This window comes from Labrus mixtus, chromosome 3 (assembly GCF_963584025.1).
Source record: "Labrus mixtus chromosome 3, fLabMix1.1, whole genome shotgun sequence".
NCBI lineage: Eukaryota > Metazoa > Chordata > Actinopteri > Labriformes > Labridae > Labrus > Labrus mixtus.
The window spans coordinates 13904142-13926367 of record NC_083614.1 but is presented as its reverse complement, the minus strand read 5'-3'; the positions used below and the strand labels follow the sequence as shown (position 1 = coordinate 13926367).

The window sequence follows — 22226 nt, the reverse complement described above, 5'->3', positions numbered from 1 at the left end:
TACCATCCTGTTTGTCAATGTTTTTGCTTGGCTCCAATGGAGACACACAACAAACCAAGCCTGTGTTGGACCTCCTCCAAATGTATCCCATAGTCTGCAAGTTGAAAATATACAGAACACATAAAATATCAACTGATTTATCTCCATCTAAAAGATCATGTTTTATTTAACAAGTGAAAGCTGAAACTAAACAGCTTGTAAATGGTGTTAACAGTCTATTAACGGCTGTCTTTTGGAGGACAGTCGATTTGTGGTGTGTCTTCAGGCCTGTTTTGTCTCTGCTAGAAAAGCACTAATGTCTTGTTTTCAACCAATCGCTCATTGATAACACGGACCACGCAAGAGTCCACGCTCCAGTAAGTAACACTGTTCACTGTTCAGCTTTCTGTCTGATTTAAAAAAAAAAAAAACTGGTTAGTGTCTCACATTCATCCTGCAAAGTATTCTGTTCATGCTGTGTTCTGTTCCTCCCAACTCTCACACATTTATGACTTCCATGATTATTATTCCTCTGATTTCATTCTGCATCTTACTCATTTTGTTATTTAAATCACACAACAACTCTTGGCTTGGTTTATTTATCACCAAACATCTTCATTGATTCAGTAAATGTCTTCATTTTGAGAAAATAAGCTCTCTTTGTTGAACATCAGCCAATAACATTTGCTATGTACTGTGATATTCCTTTTCTCTGCACAGAGGTAATAAACCTTTAATTCATCGAAGAGTACCGTTTCATCTCAGCACATTGGACACTCTTTTGGTGTTTCAGTCCTCTTCAGTAGTAAATGTCTTAATGTTGACACTAAGTCATTAATCTTCTTCTATAAGTTAACTTGAAGATCATGTCTGCTTTGGATACCAACATTGTTTTCCTTTCTTTATCTTCTCAGGGGAAGCCGGAGGAGGCGGCCCTACCTATACAGGAAAAGAGCCATCCACCGCAGCCGGCCCACTTACTCTTGCTCCCTGGACGAGGCCCAGGGCAGCATCAGGGAGGGCCGCCCACCCCCACCACTCAACCCCTCTAACTCTTTCATGTCCAGGAGAGAGAGGAGAAAAAGGATGACCATGTCCGTGTGGGAGCAGAGGACCAGCCAGCTGCGGAGACACCGCCAGATGTCCAGCCGAGAGATCCTGTTCAACAGCCCGAGCGAGGAGAAGGACGGGCCGCCTGCTTCTGGACGGCCGCTGTCTCTACACCGCAAGGCCATGGAGCACACCACTTCTGGGAGTTTGAAGCACCTCACAGATCCCTCAGCCTCACCGATAAAGAGTAAGGCGTTAGGCTCCTCCATGTCTGTGGATGCTGCCCTCTGTGGGGATATACCTGAGCCGCCATTATCGGTGCTGGTGCCAGAATCATTGGATCCTACAAACGTGCCCCTTCCTGATGCTTCCATATCCGGGGCCATACCTGAATCCCTCACAGATAGTGGAAAACTGGATGTAAACAAGAGTCACAACACCATCAGTGAGCGCAGAAGCCCTAGACTGACTGGTGAGCGTCAACACAGGGCAGTAAAGAAGTTTCGACCTCCAGATAACCTTGACATGCTGACCCCTGAGATAGGAGGTCACGGTGGGATCAGAGGTAGGAGGCCTCACTATGACCATCAGACCGGCTCCAGAAGTCAGGGGTCTTCACCCGGGAATGGAAGCCACTTGGCAAATCTCCTGCTCAGCAGAGAGAGGAAGGGAAATCTAGGGAACGAGGAGAAGGAAGCAGAGGTCAAAAAGGAGGAGGGGAAGTCCATACCCGAGGAGAGCAGGTAAGAGAGACAGACAGATGCTCATACATCCAAGAATTTAACATGTTAAATGTTTAATAACAGAACGTTTCAATCACCTGGGCCCAGTTGTTCAAAACTGATTCAATCTTGAAATCAGGTTGTTCAAAATTAAAAAGGATTTTAAAAATCTGATGAAATTAACTAATAAACACATAAAACTCCAAAATCAAGACTATCCCAATCCTAGCAGAAGGGTGCTAAGCTGAGTTGAATTAAGAGGGCAAGTAAAGTACTCTCTGCTTATTACAGTACAATATTCAAAATGAAGCCTAACCATTTTTATTTCTAAATGCGAAATAATGGTATTATAAATATGTGATTTAAAAAACAATTAATTGCAAATAACAATTGATATTTAACGATTAATTACAATTAAAAAATGAATCATTTGACAGCCCTCCTTTTTTTTCAATCATTTAAATCATATGTCTTGAAGCTGGGGCAGGACACTTTTGAGAATCTTTTTAAAGTAAAAATTTACTCGCCACATTCCAAGCAGAGACACTGCTTGTCAACAGGCCCCCATGAGGGCTCACAAACTTTAAACCAAAGCAGTGGCTCAAGATGGGCAAATTTCACAATGACAGAAGGAAACCTCCTTAAGGGGTCCCCATCTGACAGCACTCACTCTTGTTGCTCTGCTAAGTGTCGCATGCATTATTTCTGTGGAAACCTAAATTTGTTAATGAAAGTAACCGGACGAAAATAAAGAGGAATTATCTATCGAGGAGTGAAAATAGAAAAAAGGAAGAGGAGGAAGAAAGAGGAAGAGGAGGAAGCGTGAGGACGTAATGGTGATGAACGCTGGTTGGTGGGGCCCCCAATACATTTTTACCTGGGGTCCTTATGGAGTCTAGAATCGCCACAGATTCCAAGAGAGAGTGTTGTGGAGAAGAGCCCAGCAAATAGTTGTCATTGTTCATCTTTCTGTGGCATTCTTATGAATCACCTTGTTTGCTTTAGTTTGTGGAGACTTGGCTTATACACAAAGTGCAGGATGACAGTTAGATAAGCCATCCAGGAAAGTATTTTAAACAATGGAAATAGCAGATAGGCAAACTCTATGTTATAGCTAATATGCACTTTTACATTTTTTAAGTTTTAAAGTTTTTATTTATCTCAATTAATGTTGCTTTCCCATAATTAAACAATGTAATAGCATATCATATATTTACTATGCAGTCCTGGGCTTACCAAGAACTGAAATTCCCCTTAGAGAGTTATAAGCAGGTAGCTTTGAGACAACAGATCCACTACCTGACAGTGACTTACCCGACCACGATGTATATCACTTTAAATTCCTCTTTTCTGTAGTTTCAGACAGGAAGAGAGAAGTGAAGAAGGACACACCGACTCTCCAGAAAACCAGACCCAAACGGGTGATCTGTGTCCTCAGGCACAGGAAGAACCTCCACAGCAATCAGAGCCGTCCCCTCCTGCCATTCCAGAGACAAACAAGGAGGAGGAAGAAACCGACCAGGAGCACAAAAAATGTCCGCTCAGCTCAAGCGTGATAATCGAAATGGCCAAAGTTCAATCGTCTCTGGAGCTCTCCACAATCACAGGTAACTTAAGTCCTCAACTACTTATCACTGTGCATCCTTCCTACAGCTGCTTTTAAAATATTAAAAGCATGGCTGGTCTGGAAATGTGAAACTGCTCCAAATTCAAGCAAATTTAGTTTTTGGATTAATTGAAGATGGGAAATAGGTCATGCAGTTCCACAGTCATGTTTCATTTCATATCTGTTGTTCCTTGGGTAAATCGTTGCCTCCACACTTCAGCATTTTTAGAGGCAATGACTCATTGACTCATCTTTAAGCTGTCCCCCACATTTCTCTGATTCGTCTTACCACTGCTTGCCTCGGTCTTTTCTCAGCAGATATTTTTAAGATTAAGCTTGCCTTTTGAAAACTAAGCCTCTGCTACTTTTTGAGGCCTTCCTCCTTGTTTGTATCCAAGGCACCTACTACTCTCCTTATATCCTTCTCTCCTCCTTCTCACATTCCTCAGTCAACAATAAAGACCCTGAGACCTGTAAGTCAGAGAAGGAAGAAGCAGAGGAGACTGTGAACCCTGTGACTCCAGACAGCATGTTCATCTTCAAACCTGATAACCCGTAAGTTTCTACCCCTCTTCTCTGTCACAGGAAACAAGGATGGACACATTTACCTCCTACAACTCTGACAGTTTGCACATGTTCAGAATTGAATCTTCATGTTGATAAGCCATGCAGCCTCTTTCAACCTCTTGCTTTGTTACTCTTGTCAAAGTGGTTTCAGACCTCTGTGTCACTTCTTTCCTCTGCCTTCTGCTCTTCTTCAGGGTGCGTCGAGCATGTCACTACGTAGTCAACCTCAGGTACTTTGAAATGTGCATCCTGCTGGTCATAGCTGCGAGCAGTATAGCACTGGCTGCCGAGGACCCTGTAGCCACCTCCTCTGACTGGAATAAGGTTTTTGCCTGTTCACATTCATTAATATATCATCTGACATGCAGCATGAATGACTTCATAGGGACCTGAATATTTCTGCTCCATTACTTTCAATCCAATCAATCAGGGGATTCTTATCAATCACGTTTTATCTGTGCTATGGGTCTGATTGCTGCCGAATAAGCCCCTGAAAGATAAGAGAAAACATTTCTAACAAGCAGCTCCTTCAATTGTTTCACACAAGGTCTCTGCTGGGACTTAAAGGGGAACAGTTTAATCCCTGAGAGTCTGAGACACACTGAGAGTAGATGTAGATTGGAGAATGAAGCTAAATACTTAGTGTAACCCTCATCTGATGTGTCTATTTCACACTGTACAACAAGATAAGAGTCTGTCAAGTATAAAAGGCATTACAGGTTGTGAACATGTTAAAAAAAAAAAGAAAAAAAACAGTCCCTTTTTGAGTGAGACACATTTTTATCATGCATGTGTCTAATTGTCTGATTGTTGTCTCACACTTGTTGCAGGTTCTGCGATATTTTGATTATGTTTTCACTGGAGTCTTCACATTTGAAATGGTTATTAAGGTGAGACGTTATACAATCATCTGTGCCTGTGTGTGGTGATCAATAGCAAGACTGTGTGTTCAAGTTTAAATACAGCTTCTTCAGCCTAAAGTTTTCCTAATCTCTATGAACAGATATCGTAATTTAAGTGAAGAAGGTTTTGGCGATTAAAGATATGTCGTTATTGGACGCCCCATGGTTTCCATCTTGTGTCCATTTGTATTCTGTAGAATCTTCTGATTCAAACATGTATTCAAACACAGCAAATATTGTAAAAAGCAACCACCTTCAGCTGATTTATGATTGATGACATCATACAATTGACTAGAAGTTAAATAGATCTTTGTTCTAAAGCAAATGTTTGATATTTTACTATCAGTTTGCTCACAATTAGACAGACAAGGAGTGTATACTTTTGACCCTTCATTTTCTTTTCAATACATTTTATTGATCGTGACAACCTATTCAGATTGATCTTGCAACGTTATGTTGGGGTCTTAATTCTTCACAGGGTAACGACCTTTCCCCTTCAGAACTTTGTTAAGCCCAGTGCTCGTGCCGTTATATTATATATTATATTGATGCCGTTATATTTAAGACAATTCAACAGATACTCCTAAAACATTGTCATATATAAAAACAGATTTGGCCTGCCCTTGCAAACTACAGTGGAGCAGGATGTTTTTCTCATGAACAGCTTTGACTTGCCCTCAGATGATTGACCAGGGTCTGATCCTCCATGATGGCTCTTACTTCAGAGATCTGTGGAACATCCTAGACTTCATCGTCGTGGTGGGAGCGTTGGTGGCCTTCGCCCTCTCGTCAGTAGAATGTTTATTTTCTCATTTACATAAATCAAAAGTCCAAAAAATTAAATGTCTTCGAATCAGCTGTAATATATTTATATTAAAAAAAAAATTATGTTGACTTATGGACGCATCGCGTTCATTTTTTTCTTACATTATAACTTGATATAAATGTTCCTCTTTCCTGTTTGTCTCCCTCTGTGGATGATACCTCTACGGGACTGTCCACCAGCAATGTGTTGGGGTAAAAAAACCTTACACATGTTCCCTAATTACAACAAATACTGTAACATAGTTGTTTTTTTAATTAAACATATTTTAACAGATACAATTGAAAAAAATGTATCTAAGAGTGTCAAACAATGGTGTGATGCTCACACTCACTTTATCTTTCTTAACAGAAACAGCAAAGGACGAGACATAAAGACCATCAAATCTCTGAGAGTGTTACGAGTCCTCAGACCACTCAAGACCATCAAGAGACTCCCGAAACTCAAGGTCAGAGCCGCTTTGGATTTGTGTTCACAAGTGTATTATTTGTATAATAATATCAAGGTCTTATTTTGATCATGAATGAATAGATTTAACTAACACAAAGTAATAAACATGTGAAATAGCTTTCAGACGGCTCGTCTCTTATCATTCATAGCTGTGTGTTGAACGTCTGAGAGCAGAGACAAGACAAGTAGACAGATGAGGCGATGAGTAGTGAGGTGCTTTAATGTTTTAAAGTTTCAAAAGCTTTATTGTCATTGAACTTGTGTGCAACACAACAATACAACAAAATGATGCAGTACGCATACCGCATGTAAAGAAACGTTTGTATAAAAATCTAAAAAAGGCAAAGGGCATTGTGCAGTGTGTGTGTGTGTGTGTGAATCAGATACACAACAGAAAGAAAAACATTTTAAATGTGCAATGAAATTGTGAGATTTTAGTAAGTCTGTACAATAGCTGACGCATAAATGGATACTTGGATACATCAGCAAATTAAAGATGTGACCCCCAGCTCAGACTGTTATTCCCTGATCTAATATCTCATGTTTTTCCACTTGTGTTTCTTTGTTTCGTGTCTTGCAGGCAGTGTTTGACTGTGTGGTGACGTCTCTGAAAAATGTCTTCAACATCCTGATCGTCTATAAGCTTTTTATGTTCATCTTTGCTGTCATCGCCGTGCAGCTCTTCAAGGGGAAGTTTTTCTACTGTACCGACAGCTCCAAGACAACCGAGAAGGACTGCCAGTAATACTCTCTTCTCTCTTTTTTTAACCTTTAATCAGATTTATCGTTCTTTATTTAACTCTTTCTTTCTTTTTTTTTCTTTCTAATATCCTTAACTTCCCCCTTTTTTACCTCCTTTCCTTTTTCTCTTCCTTTCATTCCCTTTAATATTTCTTGTTTCCTTCTTTCCATCATTCTCTTTGTCCCTTTTCTGTCTCTATCTTCTTTCCTAGCTTCCTTCTTTCCCCTTTATTCTTTTTTTCTATTCTTGTTTTTTTCTTCTTTCCTTCCATGTCTTTTGTTTCCATTTCTTTCCCCCTTTTCTTTCTTTTTCCTTCGACCCAATTTCAATTTCATTTTAATAAATGTATTATTTTATGTTTTTGTTTCTCCTCTGTCTTTATCTTTAACTTCTTTTTTCATTGAAACGACAAAAGAGGTAAAAAGAGGAGAGGAAAAAAGGGAATTATTAACATTTTCCCCCTTCATTTCTTTATCCTGGGCAGTAAAGTGAATTCATTATGGAATCAAACTATATATCATTGTAACTGTGCCTTTGTGTTGTTTTATTTGCTCCTGTAACTTTTGTTTGGTACTTTTATTTCCCTTTTCCTCCAGGGGTTACTACATTGACTACGGAAAGGACAAGAAAGAGATGAAGAGGAGAGACTGGAAGAGACACGAGTTTCACTACGACAACATCGTCTGGGCTCTGCTCACTCTCTTCACTGTTTCAACAGGAGAGGGCTGGCCTCAGTGAGTGGACGAGTGGACTCAGTGCTGATTCTGATGCTGGATGAAGAAAAAAAATGAAGCTGGAACTTTCCTTTATAACATTTTAATTCTTCAATCTCATTTATTTTTATTAGCAGTTTAACATTCGGCGTTCAGTTTGGTTATGGTTAAATCTGACCTTTGATGAAGGAATTCTCTTACCTGTGTGATCTCTTTTTTAATTGGGATTCTTGAGTTTTTAAGCATTAGCATGACCATCATGTTTGTCTTCCAGGGTTCTGCAGCACTCAGTAGATGTGACGGAGGAGGACAGAGGTCCGAGCCACGGCAACAGGATGGAGATGTCTATCTTTTACGTCATCTACTTTGTCGTCTTTCCTTTCTTCTTCGTCAACATCTTCGTGGCTCTCATCATCATCACCTTCCAGGAACAGGGGGATAAGATGATGGAGGAGTGCAGCCTGGAAAAGAACGAGGTGAGGAAAGTCATGATGAAATCATTTCTTAAGTTTTGTTTTAAACTAAAATCAGTCACTCGAAAGGAGCCAGTTGAGATGGTTTGAGCATCTGATTAGGATGCCTCCTTTTGGAGGTTTTCTGGGCACGCCCAACTGGAAGGAGATCCCGGGGTAGACCCAGAGTATGCTGGAGGGATTATATATCCTGTCTGACCTGGGAAAGCCTCGGAATCCCCCAGGAGGAACTGGAAAACGTTGCTGGGGAGAGGGAAGTCTGGCTTGACTTACTGCACTTGCTGCCACCACGACACGACCTCGGATAGGCAGAAGAAAATGGATGGATGGATTAAATCAGTCGCATCTTTCCCATCTGCCTCATTACTTAAAAAAAAAAAAATGTTTACTGTGAATTCTGTGAAACCAATATCGTTAAATTGTACTCTGGTTGGCTCTAACTAATAAACAAATCCATAAACATTCAGGTAAGAACAATTATTTTTGTCTAGTTATTTTGCCCAGCTGAAAACAAACAATAACAAAGAACGTTCATTTGGTGAAACAGCTTGACAGTAGTACAAAGTGCTGTTTATTTCTGTATTGCGTCACTTTTCTCCCTCCCTCTCTCTTCTGTTCTGTGTTCCAGAGAGCATGCATAGACTTTGCCATCAGTGCGAAGCCCCTGACCCGTTACATGCCCCAAAACCGGCACACGTTCCAGTACCGCTTGTGGCATTTCGTGGTGTCGCCCTCTTTTGAGTACACCGTCCTGGCCATGATCGCCCTCAACACCATTGTACTGATGATGAAGGTGAGGAAGATGAAGGTCTTGGTGGGAATACATTTGACTGTGATAGTAAATCTTATAAACGTGTGATAGATAAACGTGAATGATTTTTTTGAGTGAAAAGACAAATAATTGACAAAACAAATGTTCTTATAAAGAATCAAAATAAGAGGACAACAACTGACTTTTCTTTGTCTGCTGCTAGAAAAACACACCATGTGTTGCTTCTGAGCGGCACATTCTGCAATAAACTTGTGACTTTTAACACTTTAGTTTAAAAATAAACCAAGATGCGTCACTCCTGACTAGGTTTCTTAGGTTTCATTATATAACCAAACACACTGCTTTCATTTGGATTTTGATGTTTTTCTTCAGCTCTCTCTCAGCAGAATTTATTTCTCATGTTGGCCTTTTCTGGAGCCGTACAGGTTGTTCAGACAGTCAGACAGACAGGCGCGGGGTGACTCAGCCTGTATTAAATATTGATCTATAATGTCCACGGGCTGCTATTTAGCATGACCTCATTAACTGTGGCTGCCGCCCCCAGAGGCTGACTCTTTTTATAGTGCCGCAGATGAGAGGTGCAGAGACTGAGGGACTATTTATGGGTCTGGAGGAATCTTCCGTCAAACTGTATACCTGCAGGGAGCACAAGTTCACACTGATATCAGACTGGTGTCATACGCGGCAGTGACCTTTTTTTTTCTTTTAGTCACACTGCACATTTCCTACAGTTTAACCCCTGCTGCCCTTCTGTTTTCAGTATTACTCTGCCCCGCCGGCATATGAGGCTGTACTGAAGCACCTGAACACAGCCTTCACTGTTCTCTTCTCCATTGAGTGTGTCCTTAAGATCATGGCATTCGGCCTCTTGGTGAGAGAAAACAGCAACATACAGCTGCCTACATATTAATTCACAATCGTTTCTGAAAATGTCTTAAAGCATCTCTGCTGTTTTTGCAGAACTACTTTCGAGACACGTGGAACATTTTTGACTTCATCACTGTTTTGGGGAGCATCACAGAGATTGTCGTGGATTTGCAGGTAATAAGAAAATAACACTGTCACTAAACAGCACAGCTATGAATCACTAAAAATATTATAACCAAAATTATTTTTTTAAATGAACATAAACAGTATTGTTTTTGTATTCAACAAGCGGATATCTCCAAACAAAATTCCATTAACCAATAGTTTCCCTCCCCTCTCTCTTGTGTATGTATCTCAGTTTGTTGACACGTTCAACATGAGCTTCTTGAAGCTGTTCCGAGCAGCTCGTCTCATCAAATTGCTGAGGCAGGGTTACACCATCCGGATCCTGCTGTGGACCTTTGTCCAGTCCTTTAAGGCTTTGCCCTACGTCTGCCTGCTCATCGCCATGCTCTTCTTCATCTATGCCATCATTGGCATGCAGGTGAGAGATACAGCTGCTACATCTATTTATGTGTCTTTTGAAATGGTGTACAACCTTCATGTTTATTACAAGCTGCATAAGAAAGCTGTTTTCGGTGTAAAAAAAAAAAAAAAATCTTAACAGTTACAATGTTTCATCTCATGTGCTGCCTTTGTGTTGTTTTTTGAACGTTATTTAATCTCAGTGTGTATATGTTGTTGAATCAGGTGTTTGGGAACATAAAGCTGAATGACAACACACACATTACCCAGCACAACAACTTCAAGACCTTCTCTGGTGCTCTCATGCTGCTGTTCAGGTACAACAACTTCAGATCTGTTTTTGTCTTTTCTTTTGCAAATTGTTCTTTGTGTTTGATTTTCTTTCAGATCATTAACAAAACAATTGAGCAAGCTGTTCCATGATACACTATGAAACTCGTGTACTAAATCCAGTCGCTTAACTTGAAAAGAAATTACCATTATTGAACCAGCAGGAATCCAAACAACACTTGGTTGACTAAATAACAGTGTGGCAGTAGTTGGAATAATGTTGGAAGGTTACAGTAGGACTTTTCTTTGTAAATACCCCAGGGCCTTTTCAGCATCAAGGGGTGATAGATAATGCAGTGTACCACTTACTTCCTCAGTAAACAGCTTTGTTTTTACCAGTGGGTCAGGTGATATATTGGCTCTTATAAGACAAGTTTCAAACATGAGCATTTAAAACTGATAGAATTCAAGATCAATTTGCTTTGGCTGTGTATAATGAGAAACTGCAGCTGACAGAAAGCCCGTGGTAAAACCAGAATTAAGAAAAAATGGACCATATGAAACATTTATATTAATATTTAAAGGCTTTTAAAGGTCAGCCATATAGCATTCAGAATGTACAGACAATGTAAGCATTAAACTGGACATCAAGGTTTCACATTTGAATTGCTCACACCGTCTCTGAAGCATCCGGTGTGAAGCTTTGAGCTTTGATCACACCGTCCAGATGGCAGACAAAATTGTTAATAAACTGTGATCTGGACCGCTAGAGCTCTTACCATCCTCCTCGTCTTCCTCCTTATGGGGTTGTGTTATGTATGTGTCCAGGAGTGCCACGGGGGAGTCATGGCAGGAGATCATGTTGTCATGTCTGGGAGGACAGAAGTGTGAGAAAGACCCAGCAGTAACAACGCCTGACCAGGAGGGGGGCTGTGGCTCTGACTTCGCCTATTTCTACTTTGTCTCATTCATCTTCTTCAGCTCTTTCCTGGTAAGACAAGGAAACTGGAGTGTTAAAGATTTCTCTAAGTACAACAAGGATAACTCTAAACACTTAACCTGGTGTGCTTGAAACACCAGGTGAATATGTTTTAAATGACACCTATTTTTGTTTTCCTCTGCTGTTTGTCCTCTGTGCAGATGCTGAACCTGTTTGTAGCTGTGATCATGGATAACTTTGAGTATTTAACGAGAGACTCTTCCATCTTGGGTCCTCATCACTTGGATGAGTTTGTTCGGATTTGGGGGGAGTATGACCGTGCCGCCTGGTCAGTGTTGTCTTTTCCCTATATTTTATCATAGGTGAATTAAAAAATGTTACCTTGAGTGATTTTAAAATATTTTCTAGATTTAAGATTCAAACCCTATTGTTCATTGTGTTTATTTCAAACACATCTGTTTATTGAGGTAACTGATTGTCTTTCTAATCTACATTTGCTATCACTGACACTGACTCTAATATTTTATGTGGGGGGGAGCAATCTGGGGGTTTCTGTCTTGTCACAATAACCATGTCTTAAAAGATTTTACCAGGCTCATTAAGTAATTGAAATAGTAATTTTTATACCTGTTCGTTAGAGATATTTAAATGTTTATTTGTATTGCTACTTTGTCTGAGAACTCATGTTTTGAACAGGACATAGCCTGTTTTCAGACCCCATTCAGCCTTCTTGTGGACCACTGACTGTATAAAAAGATGGACGACATGAAAGCTCTGAAGTATCCAAAGTATTTGGAGCTCCCTTTACTGACTGGCTAAAGTATATACACTACGCCTAATGCATGTTAACAGAAGGCGCATGGATCAAGCCATAAAATGATAATACAAGTCAAAAAAAAATTCTCAAACATAGTTTCTGTTATTAATTTTTGGTTCTTATTTTGCCTCAAGTGTTCACTTTTCTGTTAAAGGTCACATATTATCCTCCTTTTCAACCAGTTTAAATAAGTCTCAGAGCTCCCCAAAACATGTCTGTGAAGATTCTTGTTATAAATCCTGATCCTGTATTACATCATGCCTATAAACCCCTCTATCTCAGCCCTGCTCAGAACAGGCTGTTTCTTTGTCTGTAGCTTTAAATGTAAATGGGCTGTGTCTGACCACGCCCCCTCTCTGGAAGGTGAGGCGGATTGGGCATCCTTGAACCATGCCCGATTGTTTACTGTAGAAAGGCAGACACAGAGAGCAAAACATACACCTAGCTGTGGGAGTGTCACCCACCTGGGAGAGGGGTTACTGCCCTTTGTGATGTCATGAAGGGAAAATCTCCAAACAGCCTGTTTGAGCACACATTATCTGAAAAATGGAGCAGGCAAAAGACAGAGAGGATGGACTTTTGTCATAATTGGGAGGTCTGTAGACAGGCTAGGTACACATATGTATTAGTGCAAGAAAAAAACATGGTAAATTGTATATTGCATAATATATGACCTTTAACTTTGAATAAGTTATTTGATGCCATAAAAAGGGGTTTAATTCTGTGATTGACAGCTCTGTTGATAAATGGGTCTCTGGTTTAGCAGAGTAAGTGGAGCGACAACACGAGGAAACATTAGTAACAATAACACAAGAGTCATTGAACTTCACAGAACCGTGAGTGTCTGCCTCAAACGGACACAAGAATCTAATCTGATTTGGAACCCCAGCCTGAGGGATCTTTGCTTTTATATCCACAAGTTAATTGTGTGTTTTGGTGATGTCCAAAGGACAGTACTTCATGTGAGTGCCCATCAGAGGAGGTTGTTATTGCTTCACTTTTATCAAACAGGTGGAGGTGGAGACACACCGTCCATCTTTATGTACAGTCAATGTTGTGGACTACAAGGATGCCATGACACACAACTAAAGAAGTGTATGTTCTTTCCAGTGGTAGGCTCCACTATAAGGAGATGTACAAAGTTGTACGCACTATCTCACCTCCTCTGGGCTTTGGAAAGAACTGCCCTCACAGGGTGGCATGCAAGGTTTGGTGCCGCCCATCCCCTCTTTAGTGTGGGATCCCTTCTATCCTCCTCCATTCCCTCCCTTCACCACCCTGCTTGACCGTTAGGGGTGGGTTACTCAAAGAATGATGACACTCCAGTCTCTGGGTATTAAGGCACAGGAAGTCCCTCATTGACAATTACAAGTAAACATATAAAAACTTCAATTCTATTAGAGATTTCATCTGACTTTTGGAGCAATTTGCTGGGGAAAAAGCCTGTACCTTTCTACCTTTTGGATCTGGTATTGAGAAGTGTTTTGTGTTGCATCAAAGGCTACAAAAGGTAAGTATTACACAGTTGTACCAGATCCAGTGAGTCTGTCATTTCTTTGCTTATCCTGTGTGAGTTTTTCTCCTTTCCCAGATTTCTATGCCCTGATGGCAGCATAGAAAGGATACAACCTGTTTTAGTTCTCCTACTTTATTCTCTCCTACTATGTGGTGCCTTGAAATAATCCTGTCTTTTGTATCTCCTTCATTCTTTTTTTTCTCTTTTTTTTCCTCCACCTTTTCATTTGCTCCTTTCCTGTCAACTTGGAAAACCCTCCCCGACTCTTCCACCATTATGACATTTCTTTGCCAACTCCCTCACCTCCCCTCCTTCTCATCCCCATCTTCATGGCTACCTGGCGCCTCCAGTGGTCGTATCCATTACACTGACATGTATGAGATGTTGACCAACATGTCGCCACCTCTAGGCCTGGGCAAGAAATGCCCCTCCAAGTTGGCATATAAGGTAGACAAAACACAAGAGATTAACAGGCACTGCTGAGGATTTTGTGTGTCATATATTTGAAAATGAAGGCATTTTTGTCTGTTGGTTGTTTGATGCCTGTTGAAGCAGCGCCAGTATTTTTGTTTTAATGGAAGATGGGCAGCGCTACAGTAATTATTTGCCTGTTTGGCTTTGCATCTTGGCAGAAACAAAAGGACATCTTTATCCGTTGGCTGATGAAAGAGACTTTGTTGAAGTTTACATCTGTGAGCCAGTCAGAAGCAAAACAGTCAGAAAGTTGCCAAACACCGTCATGCTAAATCTTCTCATTTGCAGAAGTCTGTTGTCAAATATTCTCATGTCTTTCATACTTCTCTGTTTTTACATGTACTGTATGTGTCTGCATGTTCCTCCTGACAGCCCAGTGTTTCCGCGTTGTGTTATCAGTAAAGCAGTGTATGTGTCATTTGTGAGCCTGCAAGCATGCGCCATCACAGATGAATTGCTAATCTCCTGCTTCCAAGTGTGTTGTGTGAGTTTTGTCTTCTTTCATAGAACTACTGTAGCTACACAGCAAATCCTGTTTGAACCTTCCTTTACAGGACTGGATAGGGAAAATTTACATATCTCCATAAACACATTTTTACTTACTACTCATCTTGACATACGGTAACAAGATCACAGAGTGTTCATGTTTTTGTTAAATAATAGCTTGTATTAAAACCAGACATGTGTCTCATCATCTAGCTCTTAGAGTTAATGTTCTTAAAAACAAGAAACACCATGTTGTATCAATCTATTAAATTCAATTGTTAGTTGTTTTTTCAAGCTAGTCATTGATTTATCTCCATATCTCAATATGGGACTACAGTAATGTCTGATTCACGAACTGAACTTATTTAATGGATGCTTATTATGAAATGTCACAATGGCACTCCTGCACTTGTATGCCCTGTCAAGTCTGTGGGCTGAATTAATTGGAATTTTTATGGTAGGCAAGGCAACATTTAATAAACAGCACAATCTGTAACCTGTTTTCTCAAGATTTAACGAGAATCTTTAGTCATTGTAATCACAGTACAACAGGACTGTTTCACACAACAAGCAAATAGAGCAACTCTGGACTTCCACTTTAGCTTCGTGAAATGTTGTATAATGGTTTGTTGGTGTGTGGGTTGTTACTGACTACAATTATCCCTCTGCTGCCTTTAGAGACTTGTCCTGATGAACATGCCTGTGGATGAGGACATGTCCGTTCACTTCACCTCCACCCTCATGGCCCTCATTCGCACCGCCTTGGAGGTTAAGATAGCCAGAGGTTAGAAAGAATATAACCACCTTGTAAGACACACTTTTACCCTGCGTAACTGAACAGATTTCATAAAGTAACACCTAATGTGTGTATTGTATCCTATCCTATCATATCATGTCCTACTATACGATGTCTAAGTCCTTGTGTCTTTCTAGGAGGGGAGGATAGAAATCAGATGGACCTGGACCTGCAGAAGGAGATTGGTGTGATTTGGCCTCATCTCTCTCAGAAGTCATTGGAGCTGCTGGTTCCCATTAACAAAGGTGACATCAGCATTTCCCCTGCAGCTCAACAGTACAATAGTTACTCTCCAAAAAAAAGAAGAAGCTAATGTTAAGTTTTAAACTGGTTATACAACTGAATCGATTTTTTTACAAGGTGTGGTGATTTCGCTTACTCCTTTTTTTTTAGCCAGTGACATGACCATTGGGAAGATCTATGCCGCCATGATGATCATGGACTACTACAAGCAGAGCAAGGCCAAGAAGCTGCGACAGCAACTGGAGGAGCAGGTACCTTTTCACTATCAGTTTATATGTTATATATATATATATATATATTTATTATTTGACATTGAGTATTCATTGTATTAAACTGAGCTTTCATCCTAGATGAATTGTAAAGTTTATGACCAACTGGCTATTTAAATAAAGATGTTTCTCTATTCTTTCTGTGACTATTTGCTTGATCTGTCAATGCTCTTGTTATGCTCGAGCAAATGTAGCCTGTTTAAATTCCTCATCTTCCTCCTGTGTTTTTCTCAACCTCCTTAGAAACATGCACCAATGTTCCAGCGAATGGATGCTTCCTCTCTGCCTCAAGAAATCCTATGCAATGCCAAAGCCCTTTCATTCCTCAGGCACAGTGCGGGATCTGCTCTGTAAATAATGAACTTTCATTTGTTCTCTTATTTAGCCGCATAGTTTTTTTTATATTCGCTATAAGGAAAAGAAATATCTTGTTTCCTGATTTTGAATTCTGGTCAGAGACTGTCATTTCCTTCATCATCAGAAAATGTTTGCAAATTCATCATGTGACTATGTCATGTTATGCTGGCATGTCATGTATCTATTGTCTGTGTCTGTGTGTGCTCCTTCAGCACCAGAGGAGGTTTTGTGGCTCTCAGTCCAATTTCTCCACAAGAGATGTTCCTGCAGCCAATTTCTCACTCCAGGGAGGAAAGAGAGGATGAGGAAGAGGAGGAGGATGATAGCTATCGTTCACCCTACCACCCCTACCTCCACCCACATCACCACCACCATCATTTGCACACACTGGTAACTAGAAAAACTACAAGTCCAATCTATTTCCTGAAGGTTAACATCATATAAAAAAAAGGGTTAGGGTTAGTCTGAATGTCTTCAAAGCAGACTCTGAGAGTGAAGAATCTTTTCTTGATTGTTGGTATGGATTGTCGCCGTCAGTCAGATTGCCAATATGTAAATCAATGTAAGCCAATATTGGACCCGATACCGTTATTAGATCAGATCTTTCCCATTTCTATAAATCACAGAATCTCATTAAAATTGTTGTATTCTTCGATCTCGAAAGGAGATGAATGAGAAACAATCGGCTGACATTTGTTGCTCTCTGTGTGTAGGTCCCTGATGTCGTAAAGTATAACCAAGTGATGCAGCAGGCCGGGCAGGACCCAACAGATATTAAATCCCCTCAGCGGACAGCTTCTATCAGAGCATCCTCCATGCCCAGACTGGCTGTTGACCCACAGGTAATAGTTATTCATTTGTACACACATTTTTTTTTTAGATCTAAACAAATCCTGGGTTCCAAATTACTGTAAAAAATAAATGCTTAAATTCATATTGGCTAAATTATGTACACAAATATTTTCTTATTTTTGTATTAATGAGAGAGGGAGACTTGCTGTAAAGGTGTCATTCATGGTAACTTGAGTGTTGTCTTCTCTGGTTGTTTAATGTGTGTGTAGCCTGGGATGTCAGCAGACAATAAGCTGATGAAGCGTTCCTTTTCCACCATCGGAGACCAGTGCGTGAATGGTCTCTGGCAGGAGCAGCACTCTCTGGAGAGAGTCAGCCCTGACGACTCGTACAGGCCTCGTCAGAGGAGCTACAGAGGTCACTAAAAACATATCAAACCACTGTCTTAACGTGACCGTGTTCTAACCTGAAAATTTCACTTAGATGTTTGAAGATCTAAAGATACGTACAATTAAAAAGTCCAAAGTATTTTCACAATGTCTGTTGAAACTCTTCAATAATTGTGCATTAACTGCTTTTGACCTAGAACAAACACATTTTACAACAGTAAACTCTTTATATACTGAATATTCAAGATAAATTAATTTAGATAACATAAATTAAATTCAAACAAAATGAGAATTTTCATGACTTTCAAATGTTGACAGTTGTTACAGAAATTAATATATTTCACTTTATGAAACAGTGTAATTACTGCAATTTTTTTTAACCTGATATTTTTATCGTAAACTTAATACTCACTTAGCCTTTGAAATGACAAAATTAACCCTAACTGCTTTAGAGCTCTGAGAAGTCACAAAGATGTTCCTCTTTTTTTCTGACCTAAACTGAGGTGATTTTTTTTCCTGTCAGCTTTAATGTTCTTATTTACTCAAATCCAAACATGTGTTTAGGTCCTAGAATCAACCACAGAGAAACTAGCATACATGAAAGGGGACGATCTAAGGAACGGCGCCACCTTCTGTCTCCTGATGTGTCACGCTGCAACTCTGAGGAGCGCAGCCGGGAACCATCACATGAGAGGAGACAGTCCCGTTCACCGAGCGAAGGACGCAAACACACCTTACAGAGACAGGTAGGAGTTTTGTAGAGCAAGGTAAATTATACATATAAAAGACATGGTTTTAAAGTTTCTAAACCTAAAGTAAGGTTAGTAAGTGAATAGGGGCTGAAGATAATTCTAACATTACTTTTGTGCATGTGTTAATTGCAGGTGAACACATCAGGCAGCCCTGCCCAGTCAGCCTCAGAGTCCGGTACTCCTCGTAATCGGCGTCAGCTGCCACAGACGCCCTCTCGCCCAAGGCCGCACATCTCCTACTCCCCTCTGTCCTGCCGAGCCAACACCTCTCCCCCACCAGCAAGCTCCTCTGAAGGACAGACCCAACCTCAACAGGGACCTGGTGGCTCCACAGAGACCTCACAGAGGGCTGACAAGGACATCCCTCAGGAGTCATCCAGAGGTCAGGTTTCAGGACCGAGCCACCCCTCTCCTCACCGCTACATCTCAGAGCCCTACCTCCCATTCCACGGGGACATCAGTAGTGGAGAAGGAGGGGATAAGCAGGACACGCTTACTTTTGAGAGTGCTATGGCAACCAGCCTCGGGCGGGCCAACGCGACATTCTCCGCCCCTCAGCTTAGACACTCCTGGCAGGTTCCTAACGGGCATTTCCGGAAGCAATTTGGCCAGGCGAGTCCGGCTGGAGCTAAAGAGTTGCTGAGTGACACAGACGAGGATGACCGCTGCTAAAAAAAAAAAAAAAGAAAAAAAAAAACAGATGGAGAGGATGCAAAAGAGACTAGGCCCCTCGGGGGATTTAGCTCCTCTGAGAACTTGTTTTCTCAGCATCAGTAGCAAAACATGCAGGACTTTACTGCTATTTATCTGAACACTTGGATGATTGTCTGCAAAGTTTTTTTGTGTGTTTGTTGTAGCTAAAGGGAAGCTACATGTGGACTGTGTAGACTTGGGTGCCTGTTTACATGTGTGTGTTCTCTTAACAGAGACATTTTGCCAAATCAAGACAACAGCAGAGACAGACTGGGTTCAAAGTTGATCACTGCAGGCAAAAACAAGTGTTGCCAAGCCTTTCCAAGTGTGTTTTGATGATTGTTATTTGAACAAAATATGATAAAACATTGAACCAAGGAGTCGCAACCTCTTGTTGAATCCAAGAAACTGTTAAAAGTGCGTTTTGTTTATGTGAACATAGAGGTAGCATGTACAAATGTAATACAATGAATGTATTTTAGCTTTTAGTTCTAATGATCTGGTCTCTTGAGAGGGTTGCTGTTAGTCTTTACTAAGCATAGTGTTAAAAGTAGCATTGAAACAGGGGTTGAATCGGATTTTAAGAATTTTCTAGTAGATAATTCCACACAGTTCTTGTTTACAATAAGAGCATCCACATAGTTTAAGGGCATTATACTGTCAATAGTCAATAAATAATCAACACAGAAAACCAAGTTGCAGAACTTAAAGTGAGCAAGACCTCTGATGATAGTTGAGTATTTTTGTGTCCATTGAAAGTAATGACGACGTACCTTAAAGTGAACCAGCACAGTGCAGGTCTATGTTGATTTTGTGTTGTGAAAAAAGATCATTTAAGATGTTGAACAGATTTCAGAATAGGTGATGTTTTGTCTCAGGGGACTGGCCTGTTGGGTTTATTATGTATTTGCTTCTTAAATCTTCCAAAAACATGTAAATCAAAGTGAAGACTTAAAATATCTGAAGCATTAGAAGTGTCTCTTCAACCTTCAGATCAGTCAATATGGTATTTACATGAAAAGGTCTTCATCGACAAACATCAGCCTGTAGGAAAGACAACTTAAATGTCCTGAAATGGATGTTCAATCCTCATACTCGTGTGCTGGTTAGATGTTGATGTGGGGCCAGAGAGGTGACTAAAGCCATTTTCTTACAGAACACAGAGGGATGTGTCTTCTTCCAGAAGTGTTGCCTTCTTCCATGTGATGCAACATTGATTAGGACACAGCACAGTATGGTTTATCCATAAACTGTTTTATAAAGATAAGCATCAATATTTACATGACTGATTGGACGCATTGTAAATTCTCCGTCCTGGTTGACAGGCTGCCCTTATGAATACCTTGCTTGACTTTACTCTAAATGGGATCATTATTTACAAAAAAAGTAAGCAATTGAGGCTGTAAACTTACAAGAAAATGTATATTGAGGTATTGATTAAGATAGAAATAGGGAGATTTTCTCATCTGCTTCCATTCATTTGGATTTCTTTAAGCAACCAGTTGAGTCCCCTGCTGGCCGTTATAAGAATGTAGTTGTTAAGCACTTCCACTTCCCTTTTTAAACCAGAGGTGAAGCATCTTTTTTTACACAGTCTATGGGTTTGTCCATATGTTATCAGCTACATTGTGTCTGTCAAATTGAAGCCTTTCTTTTGGTCAGTAGAAACATGCATGATCATTTTCAAACAGCAGCCATTTTTCTTCGATGTCCATCTCTGGACTGGAAGCTGAATTCCTGCTATAAAAAGAACTGCTATTGAAAGTTGTATTAATTAACCTTACCTGAAAAAAATCATCTCTGCATCTCTTTTCTATCGATCATCGACTTAAAAGACAGTGAATAGAAAAATGTGGAGAAAATCTGGTTATGGTTCAAGTTCTAAAAAACGTATTATATAACCCAAAGCTATGAGACAATAGCTAATGCTAGCATTCAGCCACCTACCTAACATGAGCTAGCTATTATTATCATTATTACAGTTAGCGAGGATGTGGCTGAAAGCTAATATGATTTTTGGTAGTGTACAGTAGAAAAAGGCTTCAGTTCCAAGATGACAAAATGGCAGCAGGAATTTACATCCCGCATGCTTAATGTTTGCTAGTAGCTGGCTGCTAGCTAGCTAGCAATAACTTTGGTCTAATGTAGCTGAGGGGTTATCAAATATGTTATTTAACTTTACAATATGACCCAATGTCCCTCCAGGTTTTCTCTAGATTATATGTTGTCTTTGGAATTGCTCATTTATCAGGGAAGCGATAAAATGCTAATGATTGACAGATTAAATGACAACTTGGACACTGAATTATAGTAGCTGGAAACACTGGAAACACTGGTATACAGCTTTTCACCCTGAGAGAGCTGAAACAGGCTGCTATGTTATTATGGTGAGTTACAGTGTTTTCTGAGCTCCAGAATTATGTATTTTAACCTGCATGAACATGATGTCAGTGATAATGATAGATGTGTGAGTCAGATGTGTCTAAAAGCTGCCTATTTTCCTTTTTTTAATGTTTCAATCATTTTCAATGGAATTTAAAAAAGCCCTTTTACCAACACGGTAATGATGAAACAGTAGGCAGAGAAAAGTTCATGTGTTTCAGTCCCAGCATTCACTATTAATATCTTTTGACATTTCAACTTTTTCCCTAATTTTTCCTCCCTAAATGAGATGTATATCTAAATCATGTGCTGTAGTGTTAGTGTAATCTGTTGAGTTTGACATGTTTATAAAATGTGAACACAGGACAAATCTAAACAGAGGATGAACAGGTTAGAAGAGGTAAACCTCCCCCTCTGGAGTCCCAGAATCAGAAAGTCCTGGACTGAAATTAAGTTACTTTAGCACAGAATCCTCCTTTTACACGTGTTGACTGAAGGTTCGATTGCTGGAGTATACAGGTCATGTTTAGGCTCCAGCCTGTAGTTTATAGAACTGTGCTCAACAATTACAGAGCAGCCTAGGACTTAACCTTGATGTCTTTACAGAACAGCCTGATCTGTGCCTGAGGAAACTCACCCAAAGAGTTCCTTGCCTAGACTGGATTTCATAGTTAGAGAAGCTTCCTGGTTCAAAAAAACAAACAGTGAAAATAAAGTAGTGTTAACTCTACAAAATAAATCCTTGTGTCACTTATTGCACCGATTATATATTTTTTTTGTTTGAATCAAGATGCCTGTCCATGACTTTAACAAGTGTTTACATATCTGTTCAAAGGACCATTAAAGAGAGCTCACTTGA

General features: G+C 40.1%; 1 protein-coding gene across 1 annotated transcript in view; it reads left to right on the top strand.

Moving 5' to 3' along the window:
- The window catches only part of LOC132959522 (voltage-dependent R-type calcium channel subunit alpha-1E), a 62724-nt gene extending 40498 nt beyond the window's left edge, over nt 1-22226 (top strand). Inside the window, exons 19-46 of the mRNA XM_061032610.1 lie at nt 1047-1772; nt 3114-3358; nt 3807-3912; nt 4119-4248; nt 4755-4814; nt 5508-5614; nt 5832-5843; nt 6001-6097; nt 6680-6840; nt 7438-7575; nt 7829-8030; nt 8656-8820; nt 9560-9670; nt 9760-9840; nt 10025-10210; nt 10417-10508; nt 11290-11452; nt 11602-11729; nt 14085-14181; nt 15373-15478; nt 15628-15735; nt 15884-15984; nt 16246-16352; nt 16572-16749; nt 17073-17201; nt 17421-17568; nt 18105-18286; nt 18425-22226. Coding sequence (XP_060888593.1) covers nt 1047-1772; nt 3114-3358; nt 3807-3912; nt 4119-4248; nt 4755-4814; nt 5508-5614; nt 5832-5843; nt 6001-6097; nt 6680-6840; nt 7438-7575; nt 7829-8030; nt 8656-8820; nt 9560-9670; nt 9760-9840; nt 10025-10210; nt 10417-10508; nt 11290-11452; nt 11602-11729; nt 14085-14181; nt 15373-15478; nt 15628-15735; nt 15884-15984; nt 16246-16352; nt 16572-16749; nt 17073-17201; nt 17421-17568; nt 18105-18286; nt 18425-18964 — 4606 coding nt within the window. The 3' untranslated portion in view covers nt 18965-22226. The remainder of the gene's footprint in view (nt 1-1046; nt 1773-3113; nt 3359-3806; nt 3913-4118; nt 4249-4754; nt 4815-5507; nt 5615-5831; nt 5844-6000; nt 6098-6679; nt 6841-7437; nt 7576-7828; nt 8031-8655; nt 8821-9559; nt 9671-9759; nt 9841-10024; nt 10211-10416; nt 10509-11289; nt 11453-11601; nt 11730-14084; nt 14182-15372; nt 15479-15627; nt 15736-15883; nt 15985-16245; nt 16353-16571; nt 16750-17072; nt 17202-17420; nt 17569-18104; nt 18287-18424) is intronic.